This window comes from Diaporthe batatas (assembly GCF_019321695.1).
Source record: "Diaporthe batatas strain CRI 302-4 chromosome Unknown Contig00005, whole genome shotgun sequence".
Classification (NCBI taxonomy): Eukaryota; Fungi; Ascomycota; class Sordariomycetes; order Diaporthales; family Diaporthaceae; genus Diaporthe; species Diaporthe batatas.
In genome coordinates, this window is record NW_025408552.1 from 1,669,226 (window position 1) to 1,681,891 (window position 12,666).

At 58.7% G+C, this 12,666-nt stretch overlaps 2 protein-coding genes across 2 annotated transcripts; both read left to right on the plus strand.

Annotated features, from left to right (window-relative positions):
• The first annotated feature begins 4,271 nt into the window (after positions 1-4,271).
• Positions 4,272-8,866, plus strand: KVR01_005690 (uncharacterized protein). Its single transcript, XM_044785896.1, has 2 exons — positions 4,272-6,680; positions 6,731-8,866. The coding sequence occupies exons 1-2, from the start codon at positions 6,213-6,215 to the stop codon at positions 8,381-8,383; spliced, it is 2,121 nt and encodes a 706-aa protein (XP_044646135.1). The 5' UTR covers positions 4,272-6,212; the 3' UTR covers positions 8,384-8,866.
• A 652-nt stretch (positions 8,867-9,518) lies between these two features.
• Positions 9,519-12,284, plus strand: KVR01_005631 (uncharacterized protein; the record flags this gene model as incomplete). Its single annotated transcript, XM_044784887.1, has 6 exons — positions 9,519-10,348; positions 10,424-10,644; positions 10,709-11,265; positions 11,340-11,697; positions 11,774-11,874; positions 11,932-12,284. The coding sequence occupies exons 1-6, from the start codon at positions 10,163-10,165 to the stop codon at positions 12,282-12,284; spliced, it is 1,776 nt and encodes a 591-aa protein (XP_044646076.1). The 5' UTR covers positions 9,519-10,162.
• Positions 12,285-12,666: the final 382 nt, after the last annotated feature.

Here is a 12,666-nt window from a genome sequence, read left to right on the forward strand (position 1 = left end):
CGGCCGGATCGGCCAGACTGAGATCTTCACCCACCGCAACAGTCGCATCGCACAAGGGAGAGACCTCAGGCGGCTGCTCGTCCCGACCAGCTCCTGGAGATCCGCAGTAGCGTAGTGTACAAGAGCTGCGAGTGCGGAGCGCTTCCTCTCAACCACTCCGCTGACACGCGGCTAGAGGGAGCCACACTGTACCCGGCAGATTATTCAGCCACTCCGGGGACATTGATAGCCCTCGTTCACCTTGAAGCATCTGAGAGCGTATCTGCTGCTGCTGCTGTTGTGTGAAGACCTAGAGCGTAAGCCGTTATCCAGGCCCTCGGGGTCATGCCAGGACGTGAGTCCGGCTGCAGCCGAGGACACAAGCTAAAATCCAACTGGGTTGTGCCTGGATTCATCAGACGAGGTCTCCATAGCTGACTACACAGTACGTTGTTTTCGGCCGCCTGTCTCCTTGCACAAAGGCGTGCTTTTTAGTGGCCCACGACTGGCCGAAAGAATGCAGGAGACAAAACTCCTTGCGGAGTCTGACAGCCAATACCCTGACGTCCGCCTGTTCGATGTTACTTTGCAGCGTGCGCGCCGATGCAACCGCGAGAAAACCCTAGGCATCCCAAACAATTGAGTAAGTACTCTTGAGATTGTCGTGAGATTCTTAAAATGAATGCACCGTGCCTCACGCCTTGCTTGCAGACCGCATTACGGCAAGGGACGGGATAACGCTCGATGGTCGAGACAGTTGACCCGACAGACCACAAGAAGGTCGCCCTCAGTTGTCCACAGATGCCCAACCAGATTGTCACTGTGTCACAACATGCAGAAGCCCGCATAAACTGTCCTGCAGGTTTTGAATCGGTTGGTGGAAAATCTATGGTAACACAGCTTGCTGCTTGCAGGAAAGTCTTGACGGTCGAGCCAGCCTGCCAGCTTGCGCTTGGTACAAAAGGCTCGAGTTGGACGCCAATTCCTCTCGATCGTTGTCAACAGTTTTGAATAATGTGGTTGCCGTTGCTAGGCCTCTGGTTCCGAATAAAACGACAGTTCAATGTACAGCATGTGCTGCTGTTATCGTGGACCATGCTGAAGAGACCCAGATGCGAAAAAAAAGCCAAGGGCTGTAGAAACAAGCCGCGGTGCAGAGTCGCATTGTAAGTCGGCCTGCATGCAATCAGGCACAGCATGCTGGCCCAAGATCCCCACACCCTTGCTCACAGACTCGAGTTGGTTTGCCGCTTTGATGCGGTAGGATAGTGTAGATAACGCCGAATTACCCGACAGACACGGACGGTCGGCACTGAACAGCATGAGGGTTATCCTGCCACTGGGACTTGAGAGTCGGTGTGGACGTCGGCCCATGGAGCTTTTGGACACCGCGCAGCAGAGCCTTACGAGGCCTTGCCCGGGAGCTAGTCTTCAATGCCGGCCTCTCCCCGGGATTGGGCACATTGGCACAGTGGTGCGGTGACAATGAGTAGCGGGTGCACCGGAGGGAGGTGGATCAAGGCAGCTGTCACACGGTATCTACAACTTGACAAGGCGCTTTGCAAGCCTTCCGGTCTTGGGTGATTTTGCAGGCAGTGCACATTTGGCGCGGCGCTGTCGGCCTGAGTGAGGCTGAGAACTTGAGAGCTGTACATCTTGGTTTCTGCAACGAAGGCCTCTTGCTTGTCCAGACCAGGAGTACAGACGGCCGGAAGATAGACAGAGACTGCCAGTGGAGCCCTTGACAGCGTGATTCTTGCCCATTAACGCGAAATGTGTTAGGGAACGGCAGCGCGGCAGGGCGGGAGGATGTTTTGGCCAGAGGCTTGCTGAGGTAAACGCTGCAAACCACATACCTATGTAAGCTGCGAGCCCCCACAAAGCAGCGCTGCGGTCGCGGTGGGTAGGCACTGGCCGTCTCACGGCCCCCAGTACTTGCAGATTGAAATTAGAGTTGACCCATAAATAGATCAGTCTTTCATGCAGAAGCGGTACAACCCTGCGGCAGGGACTGCACAGGCCAGCGCACCACTCCGAGTCCCCCACAGGCTCCGAGTCGTCTGGTCGTCCAGTGCAGCGGTTGATGTGGTCGAGACTCGAGACTCGAGACTCGAGAGCCCCACCAGGCAGCCCAGCCAGCCAGCCTGTCAGCAGGATTGAGATGTCTGGCTGTGCACATATCCGCAAGGGACAATGACACATAGCACGGGCGAGGGTGTGGTCGGTCGAGGACAGCGAGGGGGGCCATGGAACCCTGCCACGAGCCATTGGGCGTTCAGGAGTGGCAACGGTCCTGCCCAAGGCTGGATGCGTTCGTCAGGAAGCTGGTGCAAGCGTGCAGGATGCAGGATGCAGGATGCGCCGTGCGTGCATGTGCGTGTGGTTGCGTGGGTGCGTATGCGTGGGTGCGTGGGTGCGTGTGTGCGAGTGTGCGAGTGGGCGAGTGTGGTCACTGTGGTGTTGGCAATGGACTACATACTGCATGCATGTACACAGTGCCGTAAAGAAGTGCACCGGGACGAGGTGATAGGGCAGACAGGCCGCCCCTGGGGTTCCTGCCGTCTTCAGCCGCTGTGGTTGGTCATGATGATGAATGTGGGCAAGTGCCATCCAAGGTGGTGTGCGACCACGCATGGGCGGGCTACCTCTCTGCCTCTGAGCACTGCAGGCAACGAGGGAAGAAGGCGACAGAGCCTGCTGGCGCACACATGACATGTTGCACCGTGCAACAGGAACAGTCAGCTTTCTCCCGGTGCCGTTCTTCTTGGTAGGCGAGCGGCTGGACCTAGACTGCTCCTGCAGGCGCCGTGTCTTTTTTTTTCCTTTTCTTTTTTGGCTTTTGGGGGGTGAGGGGGTGAGGGGGCGAGGGGCGGGTGAGGGGCGGGTCGCGAGCTGCCGAGATGGTGGCATCGAAGACGACAAGACTTGACATTTGACAGGAGGCAGGCAAAAGGAGGGCATGGGAGGAAGGGGTGGGTGGATAGCGCCCGGTTTTGCGTTATCTTGGTTTAGAACATTCTGAGACTGCGAGGGCAGATGAAAGTTGGATGAGATGAAGGAGCTCCGGGCAGGCTGGCAGGCTGGCTGGCAGCATGGGCCATGGCGGAGGATGACGGGAGGGGAAGTCGGTCAGACAATCAGACAATCAACAATCAGACAGTCAGTCAGTCAGGTCAGGCTGGCCAGTCTGCAAGAAGCAATGGGCCCGCGGGTGGGTTTGGTGAGGTTCAGGTGGGCCGCCTAGGTCCTGGACCAGAGGTACAGGCGGGCCCGCCCATTTCAATTGCCATCTTGGGACCCCGGGGCTCAGGCACAAGGAGACGCCTACCACATTGGTAGAGCTGCCCCTGGCGACTCGTCTGCTTTGGGTACTCTTGTCTGTGCACAGTCGTATTCTTCCAACTCCCGACCTCGCCGCCAACAAAAAAAACATCCTCGAGCACTACGAGCAGCGACCCCACTTGCCCACCACAGTGACTACACATACTCCGTACAACTAATCTATGCATCGACATGGACTGACCTGCCATTGATGCCACTGACACTGCCGTTGACCAAGGCGTCTGCTTGCTCGGTGCCGCCCACGCCCTCGCTCGACGGACGCCTTGGACGGACGCCATGCAACGCCCCCGACGGCAGCAGGAATGCTTGATCAGCTCTCCAATCCCGTCCCATCCCATCCCATCCCATCCCATCCACTCATCTCATCCCAACTCGACCACCCGCTGCCACCTGGCCACTCGTGTCTCTCCGCACAACACACCATCCCGGCTGGCCGGCTGGTACGGATGCCGTGGGCCAACGTCAGAAAAAGGAACAGGGTGAGATTCTGAGTTGAGAGGAAGCAAAGGAAGAGAGAGAAAAAAAGAAGAAGAAAAAACAACACCACCCCAAGCCTCTGGGACGTGCCGAGTGGGTTCCTGGCTCGATCGGACGCTTGCACCGTGGCAGGGCCTGGCGGCTCTCGCTTAACTTACGGGCTACTTCCGCGCAGTCTCGCTGGGCTGTCCCCAGCCCTCCTGTTCCAGATCCAGGCCCTCCTGGCGAGCTCCTTGGGAAGATGACGACGGGCAGAAAGTCAGATTACACAGTGGCTCATGTGCGTCTCCCTCGTGAAGGCCCACGGTCTACCGGTGCAGGCTCACCACCCAGCTCCATCTTGGTCATGCCCATCATGCCGTGCCGCGCCATGCCACGCCACGCCACGCCAGCAGCCAGCAGCCAGCAGCCAGCAGCCAGCAGCCAGCAGCCAGCAGCCAGCAGCCAGCAGCCAGCAGCCAGCGGCGGCAGCCAGGTGCAGCCAGCGGCGGCCAGCGGCCAGCGGCCAGCAGCCAACTCAGCTCGTCACACAACGAGATCCCGAGAACTGGGGCCCACCATCTTGGCGTGCCCACTAGTCAAGATCCAGGAACGAGCGGTCCAGGGCAAGCACAAGTTGGGATACCATGGCATGGGATTGCCCGTGCCCCTGACAAGTCGCCCCGAGTCCTGCAGTACCCCAGCCGTACCGCGGCGGTACGCTCCACGAGTACCTGCTGGCTGCAGCTCTGCTCGCTCCCCACCTGGGCACCACTGGTCCACTGGAAAGCCCCGTGCCGTTGGTCAAGCACCAGCCCAGAGAACGCTCCCTGCCGACCATCATCTATCTCATCTCGGCCGGGGGCACGGGGATGATGATGTGAACGAGATGGCGGGTGCGGACTAGCTGCACACCACCCACCCTCTCGCTCACACCCAGGCAAGCCAGGACACCCACACACCCACACGCCCACGCACCCATACCACCCCGTCAGGCCCGTCCACCGTAGCAGCCCACCGGCCACCAGCTTTACTCTTGTGCCTTCAGCTCCCTCCCGCCGCTGCAGCCAGACACCCACAGCCCGCCATGCTGCAGCACGCCGACGCCGACGCCAGCGCCAGCGCCAGCGCCTTTTTGACCTGGCTGGCAGGCAGGCTGGGCCTACGCGGTAGGCTTGGGACTTGGACCTCGACCACAACCCGCCCTGCCGCCCTACTACGGCCTCCTCCACCCTTGCCTGCGCCCTCACTGCGCTTTGAACCCTCCGCCCAGCTCCATCCCTCGACGCCCTTTAATCAAAGTTGCAACTCGCCTCGTGCTCCGTCGTCATCTTCTCTCTCTGGGCTTGGGGGCGGAGTGCGCCAGTCTCTGCTGTGTCTGTCTGCGTCTGCTCCAAGATGAAAGCGTCCTGAAGTCCATCACATGGCCCTGGTGCCCTGACCCCAGCCGCAGCCGCAGCCGCAGCCGATTACTGTACATACTGTGTGTGCGCTCCGAGGTTTAGGTCCAACTCTATTCCCCAGTCCAGGTATGCGAGGACAGCGCAGTGGGTTGCATGCGCAGTGCAACACCGAGCCGCCAAGTACAAGTTATGTATTGCACAGTACTGCACAGGTCAAGATGACTGGGGCGACTTGGATGGGGACGAGCATCCTCGCTCCGAGACTTGGGGGGTCCACCGCCCAGTGGCCCCCCTCCTCCTTCTCCTCCTTGCACCGGCTGTCTTACCCCTGTCCGGCCGACTGGACCCCAGACCGAACCCACTGAGATTGCCCGCTTCCACAGCCTCAGGGACCCCAGCTTGAGACCCAACGCCACACCCAATCACAATCATGGCCCGGCACACAGCATCTCCGTAGTAAAGTACTTCTCTCCCGCACCCTCCTCCTGCCTCCTTCACGTCCCTGTCTTGTCATCCCGCTTGGACGACTTCGGCTGGCCTTGTCTTACCCGTCGTCCTCGATCCTCGACCCTCACACCTTGTGCTTCTTGTTATCTTGCGCTGCCTCCATCTCTCCCCTCGATTTCTTTTTACCCGACAACGACAGACCTCCTTCTCCCTCTGCTCCTGCTCCTCCTCCTCCTCCTCCTCCTCCTCTCCTGCCACACCGACCCCGGAGATACCTCTCAATGCCGTGCTAGGCCGCCAGCGACAGTTGAATCACACTCTTTTTGCGAACATTGGTACTTTGCTTGGTGTTTGTGAGGTCGAACATATCAGCGGGCCAAGACATCTCCCACGGGCTCGAATAATTCGCCAGCTGCCATTCCTTCTTACCCGCTTGATTGTTGCTCGTTCTCTCGTTCCTTGCGCACTCTTGTAATCACAGGAATCTCGAGATAGCATCTGGTTTTCAAATAATACTCGGCAACGTCCGCTCTTTCGCGACAAGCACTGCTCGGTCATCAACAATCGTCCAGCCAGCGCACCAGGATGGGGGACAACAACTTCCAGCAAATGTTCCAGGAACAAGCGAGTCATGACTACCACCGACGCGCCTCGTCGATGATGGACCCTCGGCAACAGCACTGCATGGAATCGGTGGCTGCCATGCAGCGTTATCAGAACCCCGTGACGTCGTGGCCACAAGCCCAGGCCCAGCACACCAATCTGGAGGCCATGTCGATGTTGCAGCAAGCCCAGAACAACCATGGGTTCCCCATGATGCTACAATCCAACGGACAACGATTCTATCAGCCCTCCATGAAAATGTTTCATCAGGCACTGCAGCAGACTCAAGGTCCTCAACTCTACCATGCCACTATCGCATGTAGCAAGCGCTTTTCCGAGGAGGAAAAGCAGAAACTCGAGAAAGTCTTCACAGATGAGACACAGAAGCCGAGCACCAGTCGAAAGCGCCAACTGGCCGAGGAACTAGGCTGCCCTGTCCCGAAAGTCAATGTACGTAGCAATACATCATCTTCTCGCCTCCTACACTAACAACCGACCAGAACTGGTTTCAAAATCGGAGGGCCAGAGAGAAGCAGGTGCATAGGGTGCAGGCATACGAGGCCAGCCAGGCCGCTGATTCAGCAGCGTCGGAGACTGACGTCGTGGATGCTCAAGAGGATGACAACGAACAAGCTACCAGCAGTGAATTTTACAGCCTGAGCAACCGGAGCCAGCCTATGCAGCCCTCTTCGGCCCCGTTCTCTGGCGCAGCTGACCTGCCGGAGCAGCATCTCCCGTCTCCCACCTCTACAAGGGGCCAAGAGAGTGAGGATTGCACCACCGACTCATCCGCTGCGAGCCCAGCCGCCGTTTACAGCGCGTCACCGGCGGATGGTCACAATAGAGCTTCAGTCACGGACAGCCACGCCGTCATCTCACAGCCTCAGCAATTGCCGCCGAATCAGATAGACACCTTTTCTGGCACCAACGTCCCCATGATCGCGGCGACTTTTGAGGACTCAAACGGTGACTTCTCGTCTTCGCCGGACGCATACACGGATGCGCAGGATCAGATGTCTTTCCAGTCGCTTAATGGCCAGTTCGCCCCGGACTTTTCCACCACCGAAATGCACGGCCTCCCGATCTTCTCCTCGGACGTTGAACGATCAGACTCCTTTACATCATCAGCATCGATCTTGACGCCGAGCACCGCAACCTTCAGTACTGGCATGACGAGCCACGACCACGCCGGAGACCAATCAGGTATAGGAGAATCAGACTTCTCCAGTATCGAGACACTGTCCCCAGATATGAACTCTGGAGCCTCGCCATCTGTTGAGCAATCGGACTCGACTGCTGATACTGCTTTCACGCATCCGAGCATTGCTTCGCGAAGGAAGACCCGGCCACCACAAAGGCTGAACCAGACGGCCCTGCGTAACTATCCTAATGGGCCAAAGACGGGGATCGAGGGCTCTAAGCGATCTGACATGTACGGATCGATGAGACGGGCTGCGTCAGCCAACGGCCCGCTCTCTGGCAAGATCTTCAAATCCGCCCCTCCTGTCTCACCGCTGTCACCTCGATCTTTCGACCCGAACTTCCTCGAGCAGTTTGCCAGAAACTCATCGCTAGCTGTCGCATCCAACACATTCAAAGACGTCCCCGAGGGATCTCCCGTCGGCTCGACCTTCGAGACGCAGTACCTATCAGCAGATGCTCCTCGGTTCAGTTTCCAGAGAACTTCTGTCTCGATGAGTAGCCTCAGGGAAACCGCAGCAGCGTCTCCAAGCACGCCGGATTTCATGCGCGACGGTGCCTTCACTGGAGTCCAAAAACAGGGCTTCCAGTCCTTCCACCACCCCACCTTCGCGCTGGACACTGGCTACGGGAATACCTCCTCGTCGGACGAGGCGCTGGCAACTCCCAGCCTGTCTCAATTTGGGTCGGAGATCGAGTTCCCCACCTCGCTGTGCGCGCCGAGATACGTCGAGAGCGAACCAGCCACTCCCGCTGCCATACAATCGCAGGCATTCCCTGCTTTCAAGTTCGACTCGCCGCCACGGGGAGAAGTCTACCCATGGTCGAGGTCGCCGGACCAGATCCCGATGTGGAAGGGGTCGATCGCGCAGCTCAGCGAGCCCCATTCTCACAACTTCCAATTCCAACCCAACATCACCCCACAAAACTTCCAGTCCCCCGGGCAAGGTTGAGAGCAGCATATCAGGGCCGACTCTGGAAATAGTGTATTATTATAATGATCTAATGAACGGCCTGGCATTAATTGGGATGCCCCCTGTGGACTGGAATAGCCTCTTTCATTATACATCTATCATCTTGTATCAACATCACACTTTCTTTTTATCTGGCATTGGATGGAAGCAGACAGCCACAGCGTCCTGGACGATACCCTGAAAAAATTGTCTTAATAACACACACTCCCTTAATCTAATATTGCTGAGATAATGTGAACCACGGGGTACGCCTGGCGAGTGGGTCACGAGGAACACGGGGTTCCAGGGTGGAATGACGCGTTGGCAGGGAGAAATGAGGCGGCTTGGTATGAACAAGAGGCGTTGTGAGGGGCTCGGAGGCGACAAGGGATCCGTGACGGCCCGGGGATGGGATAGTTGATAGCAGAGGTAGCCCAACGAATAGACACGAGGCTTCTTGTGATGTGAACAAGGCCAGCAACAGACCTCTGGATGCTGTACCCGGCTGGCTGGTTAATCAATTAGACTATGAGCCGCATTCCGTGGGCCGGATAAATGAGGCACGTGCCGTGCCGTTCCGTTCAGTCTCACCCAACTGCATACCGCAGAGGCAGACTTTGGTTCCGAGCCGATCGTTTTATAGTGCTGAAGTCGATCACTGCAGCCTCGCAGCCTCGTGTGGTTCTCTTCGGCGGTGTCGCGCTTGGCAGTCTGGCGATCAAAAATTGTGCCTGTGTAGGTAGGTAGTATAGAGGTCGTGGTATGGCCGAATTATGGGGTTCCTACAAACATTTCAAATTTAGCCGCGGATCTGCCGACTGCATTGCCATGCGACGCCGGAGCCAGGGCGGGTGTTCCCTGCAGTGAGATGCTTAGTGGTTCATCCCACCGTCGTCTTCCCCACATGCGGCCGGGCCATGTTCCTGGCAGCGTAGCAGCTGCGTGGGCAATGAGAAATCTCTGAGCGCATCACACGACTGTGGTGGCAGGGTGCCTGAGTGGCAGAGTGGCAGGGTGCCTCGGTGCCTGTCAGCCTGTGTGGCCTCATGGCCTCGGCGGTGTGACGCTTGGTTTGTGTTCCTGCGCCAGGCCAGGCACAGAAGCAAATGAATGACTCGACCGCCCCTCCCCGCAGGCCTGTCGAGCCTGTCGAGCCTGTCGAGCCTGTCGAGCCTGTCGAGCCTGTCGAGCCTGTCCAATCTGCCCATTGCCGACAGACAGGAAAACCTCGCAGTCAACCGCCCGCAAGGGTCACCCCGAGCTCCTAGCCTCCTACCGACTGCCCGGTGTCGTGATGCGGTGCGATTGCGAGGCTCGGGATCCCCGCGTTTGCCTGCCTCGTCTCCTCTTTCCCCCAACAACCGGGCGGGGGAGGGGAAGTCTGGGGAAAATGCACCCCAGGTGCGGAGTACATACCAGGTAGTAGTAGCGCCGCGCCCATGTGGACCGAAGAACGGGGCGGGCTGGGCGGCCACTGCTAGACGGGCCGACTGCCCTCGGCTGGTGCAGCAGCAGCAGGCCACCAGCCATGACAGCTGGACAGGCGTCATTCAAAGAGACAGCACCCCCGGCAGATCTCGCGGCACTTGCAAGGGGAGATGGTGCTCCTCCCTTGCTCCCCTATGACAATGACATCTTGGCCTCGGCGGAAAAGCCGGGGCCAGTCGCCTCGATGCCTCGATGCCTCCCTCCGTCATGGTATACGGATATTAAAAAGAGCCCCCGGCCCAGCACCGAGGCTACTAGGTGCAGGCCACCAAGTCCTCAACCGTCGTCGAGATGGCGTCTCTTGTGAAAGCCCTCCTGGCCGGCTCGCTGTGCGCCTTCGCCTCGGTCCACGCCGGCGTAGCCTCCCCCCTGCGCACCAGGTCAGCCCCCGTCGTCACTGTCAAGAATGGGACGTACGAGGGTCTCTACAGCTCCGAATATGACCAGGATTTCTTCCTGGGCATGCGTTATTCTCAGGTATGGCTGATATATGTTGTTGATGTTGTTGTTGTTGTTGTTTCACTGACAAGCCCTGTATGCGTGTTTCAATAGCCAGCAGAGCGTTTCTCCCTCGCCCAGCCCCTGGACTCGGCATGGAATGGAACCGAAACCGCAACGACCTACCCGCCGTCCTGTGTTGGATATGGCGGTGATAACATTGGCTACTCCATGTCTGAGGATTGCTTGTTCTTGAATGTCATCCGCCCGGCCGGCATCGACGAGACGGCCGAGCTCCCCGTCGCCGTTTGGATACACGGCGGTGGTCTGTACATGTGAGTGGTCCTCGTGGTCCTTGCAATATGAAAGTACCACAGCACGCTGACAAGACATACTCAGGGGTGGGAGTCAAGACAGGCGGTACAACCTTTCCTTTATAGTCCAGAACTCGGTGGACCTGGGCACCCCCATGATCGGCGTGAGCATCAACTACCGAGTCTCGGCCTTTGGTTTCCTGGCGGGCAGCGAGGTCCTCGAGGCCGGCATCGCCAACAACGGCTTCCGCGACCAGCGGCTCGCGCTGCAGTGGATCAACGAGAACATCGGCAGCTTCGGCGGCGACAAGACCAAGGTGACCATCTGGGGCGAGAGCTCGGGTGCCGAGTCGGTGAGCGCCCAGGTTTTTGCCTACAATGGCCGGGACGACGGGCTCTTCCGGGCTGCCATCGGGCAGTCTGGCTTCGGCGGTGTCCTGTCCAGGTTCCCGGGCGGCGCCAACAACACCGAGGCCATGGACCAGCTCTACGGCCTGCTGGTATCGAATACCTCGTGCGCGTCGACAGCCAACACCTCGGCTTCCCTCGACTGTCTGCGGTCGCTGCCATTTGACGACATCAACGCCGCGCTGAACGGGACTGAGGCTGCGCCGTGGCCTCCCATGCTCGATGGTGATTTCAGTAAGTGCAACGTCCGTCTCTTGTTGGATGTCTGTCTACGAACCTGGACATGGCAGACTGACCAGGCCGCGCAGTCGCCGATTTCCCCGTCAACCAGCTCAGGGATGGCCGCTTCCCCCAGATCCCGATCCTCATAGGCACCAACACCGACGAAGGATCCGGATTCGGCCAAGGTAAGGGCCCCAACGGAGGGGGGGTCAACACAGATGATGAGATGCGGGCCGCTGTTGAGGCCGTCATGGGCCCCGACGCCCCAACCCAGACGGGAAAGACCCTGGACCAGCTGGTAGACGAGGTACTGGCGCTGTATCCCGACATCCAGGCCGTCGGAGTGCCCTCGCTCGACAAGTTCCCCCTCATCGAGCCGGGTGACTCGATCGCCACGGAACTGGGGCTTCAGTTCCGGAGGACGGGCGCTTTCTTTGGTGACTTGTGAGTCTCGAACCGCTTTCCCACGCCACACAAGCTGGCAGTCGTATTGCCAGGGGTTGCTGATCTTGTGGGATAGCATGTTCCACTACCTCCGACGCCGCGCGAGCATTGCGTGGTCCAACGCGGGCCTGCCCTCTTACAGCTACGAGTTCAACGTCGTCAGTGAAGGCGTACCCAGTAAGCACTTTCCCCCATCGTCGACAAACAGTTGGAACCCCAGCTAACAAGGACCAGACTACACCGGAGCCACCCACTTTGCCGAGGTCATGTTCGTCTTCGACAACGTCAACGCACTCGGCTACGACGCCACGACCGTCCCCATCGCAGAGGAAGGTCCTGTCTACGTGGCGCTCGCCAAGGGCATCTCGAACGCATGGGTCAACTTCATCACCGGCCTCGATCCCAACGGCGCCGGGCTCGACATCGACGGCCTCGACGCCTGGCCTGTCTACAACGCGACCGAGGGCGGCGGCGTCGGGAAGGACGTCTTCCTCGACACCAACGGGAGCTCCGTGATCTGGGACTCGTACCGGGCCGAGGGAATCAACTGGATGATTGAGAACTCGCTGGCGGCGTTTGGTAATTAAGCCCCGCTTGTCCCGGTGGATCTTGTTGTATATCAGCTTCTTATTAGGTACTTATGTATGTTGTATATACGGATATAAGCGCGGGGGTCGTCCTTGATGAAGACCTCGTAGCCGCGGACTTTTCAGTCGACCGAGTCGATCACTGTGGCCGTAACCTAGACGGTGACCCCACCGGCCTCCAGTGTCATTTCACGGGCCTCGGACCAATGTAGGTGACATTGAAGGGTCTGTGGGGACCTCTGGATAACATCACCTCGTTTCGCAATCCGACCATGGAAAGCGACCACCATTGGCCTTCTTCCTACCCTAGGGTATGGTTGTCGGACGCGCATCAAACTCGTACTTATGATGAAGCGTTCTGAACGAGAAGGGAAAAGGTCAG

What these genes read in the sequence shown, in the direction of transcription:
- KVR01_005690 (XM_044785896.1), top strand. Translation starts at nt 6,213, where the DNA reads ATGGGGGACAACAACTTCCAGCAAATGTTCCAGGAACAAGCGAGTCAT. An exon ending in GCCCTGTCCCGAAAGTCAAT is followed by an intron (nt 6,681 to 6,730) that starts GTACGTAGCAAT and finishes ACAACCGACCAG; the next exon opens with AACTGGTTTCAAAATCGGAG.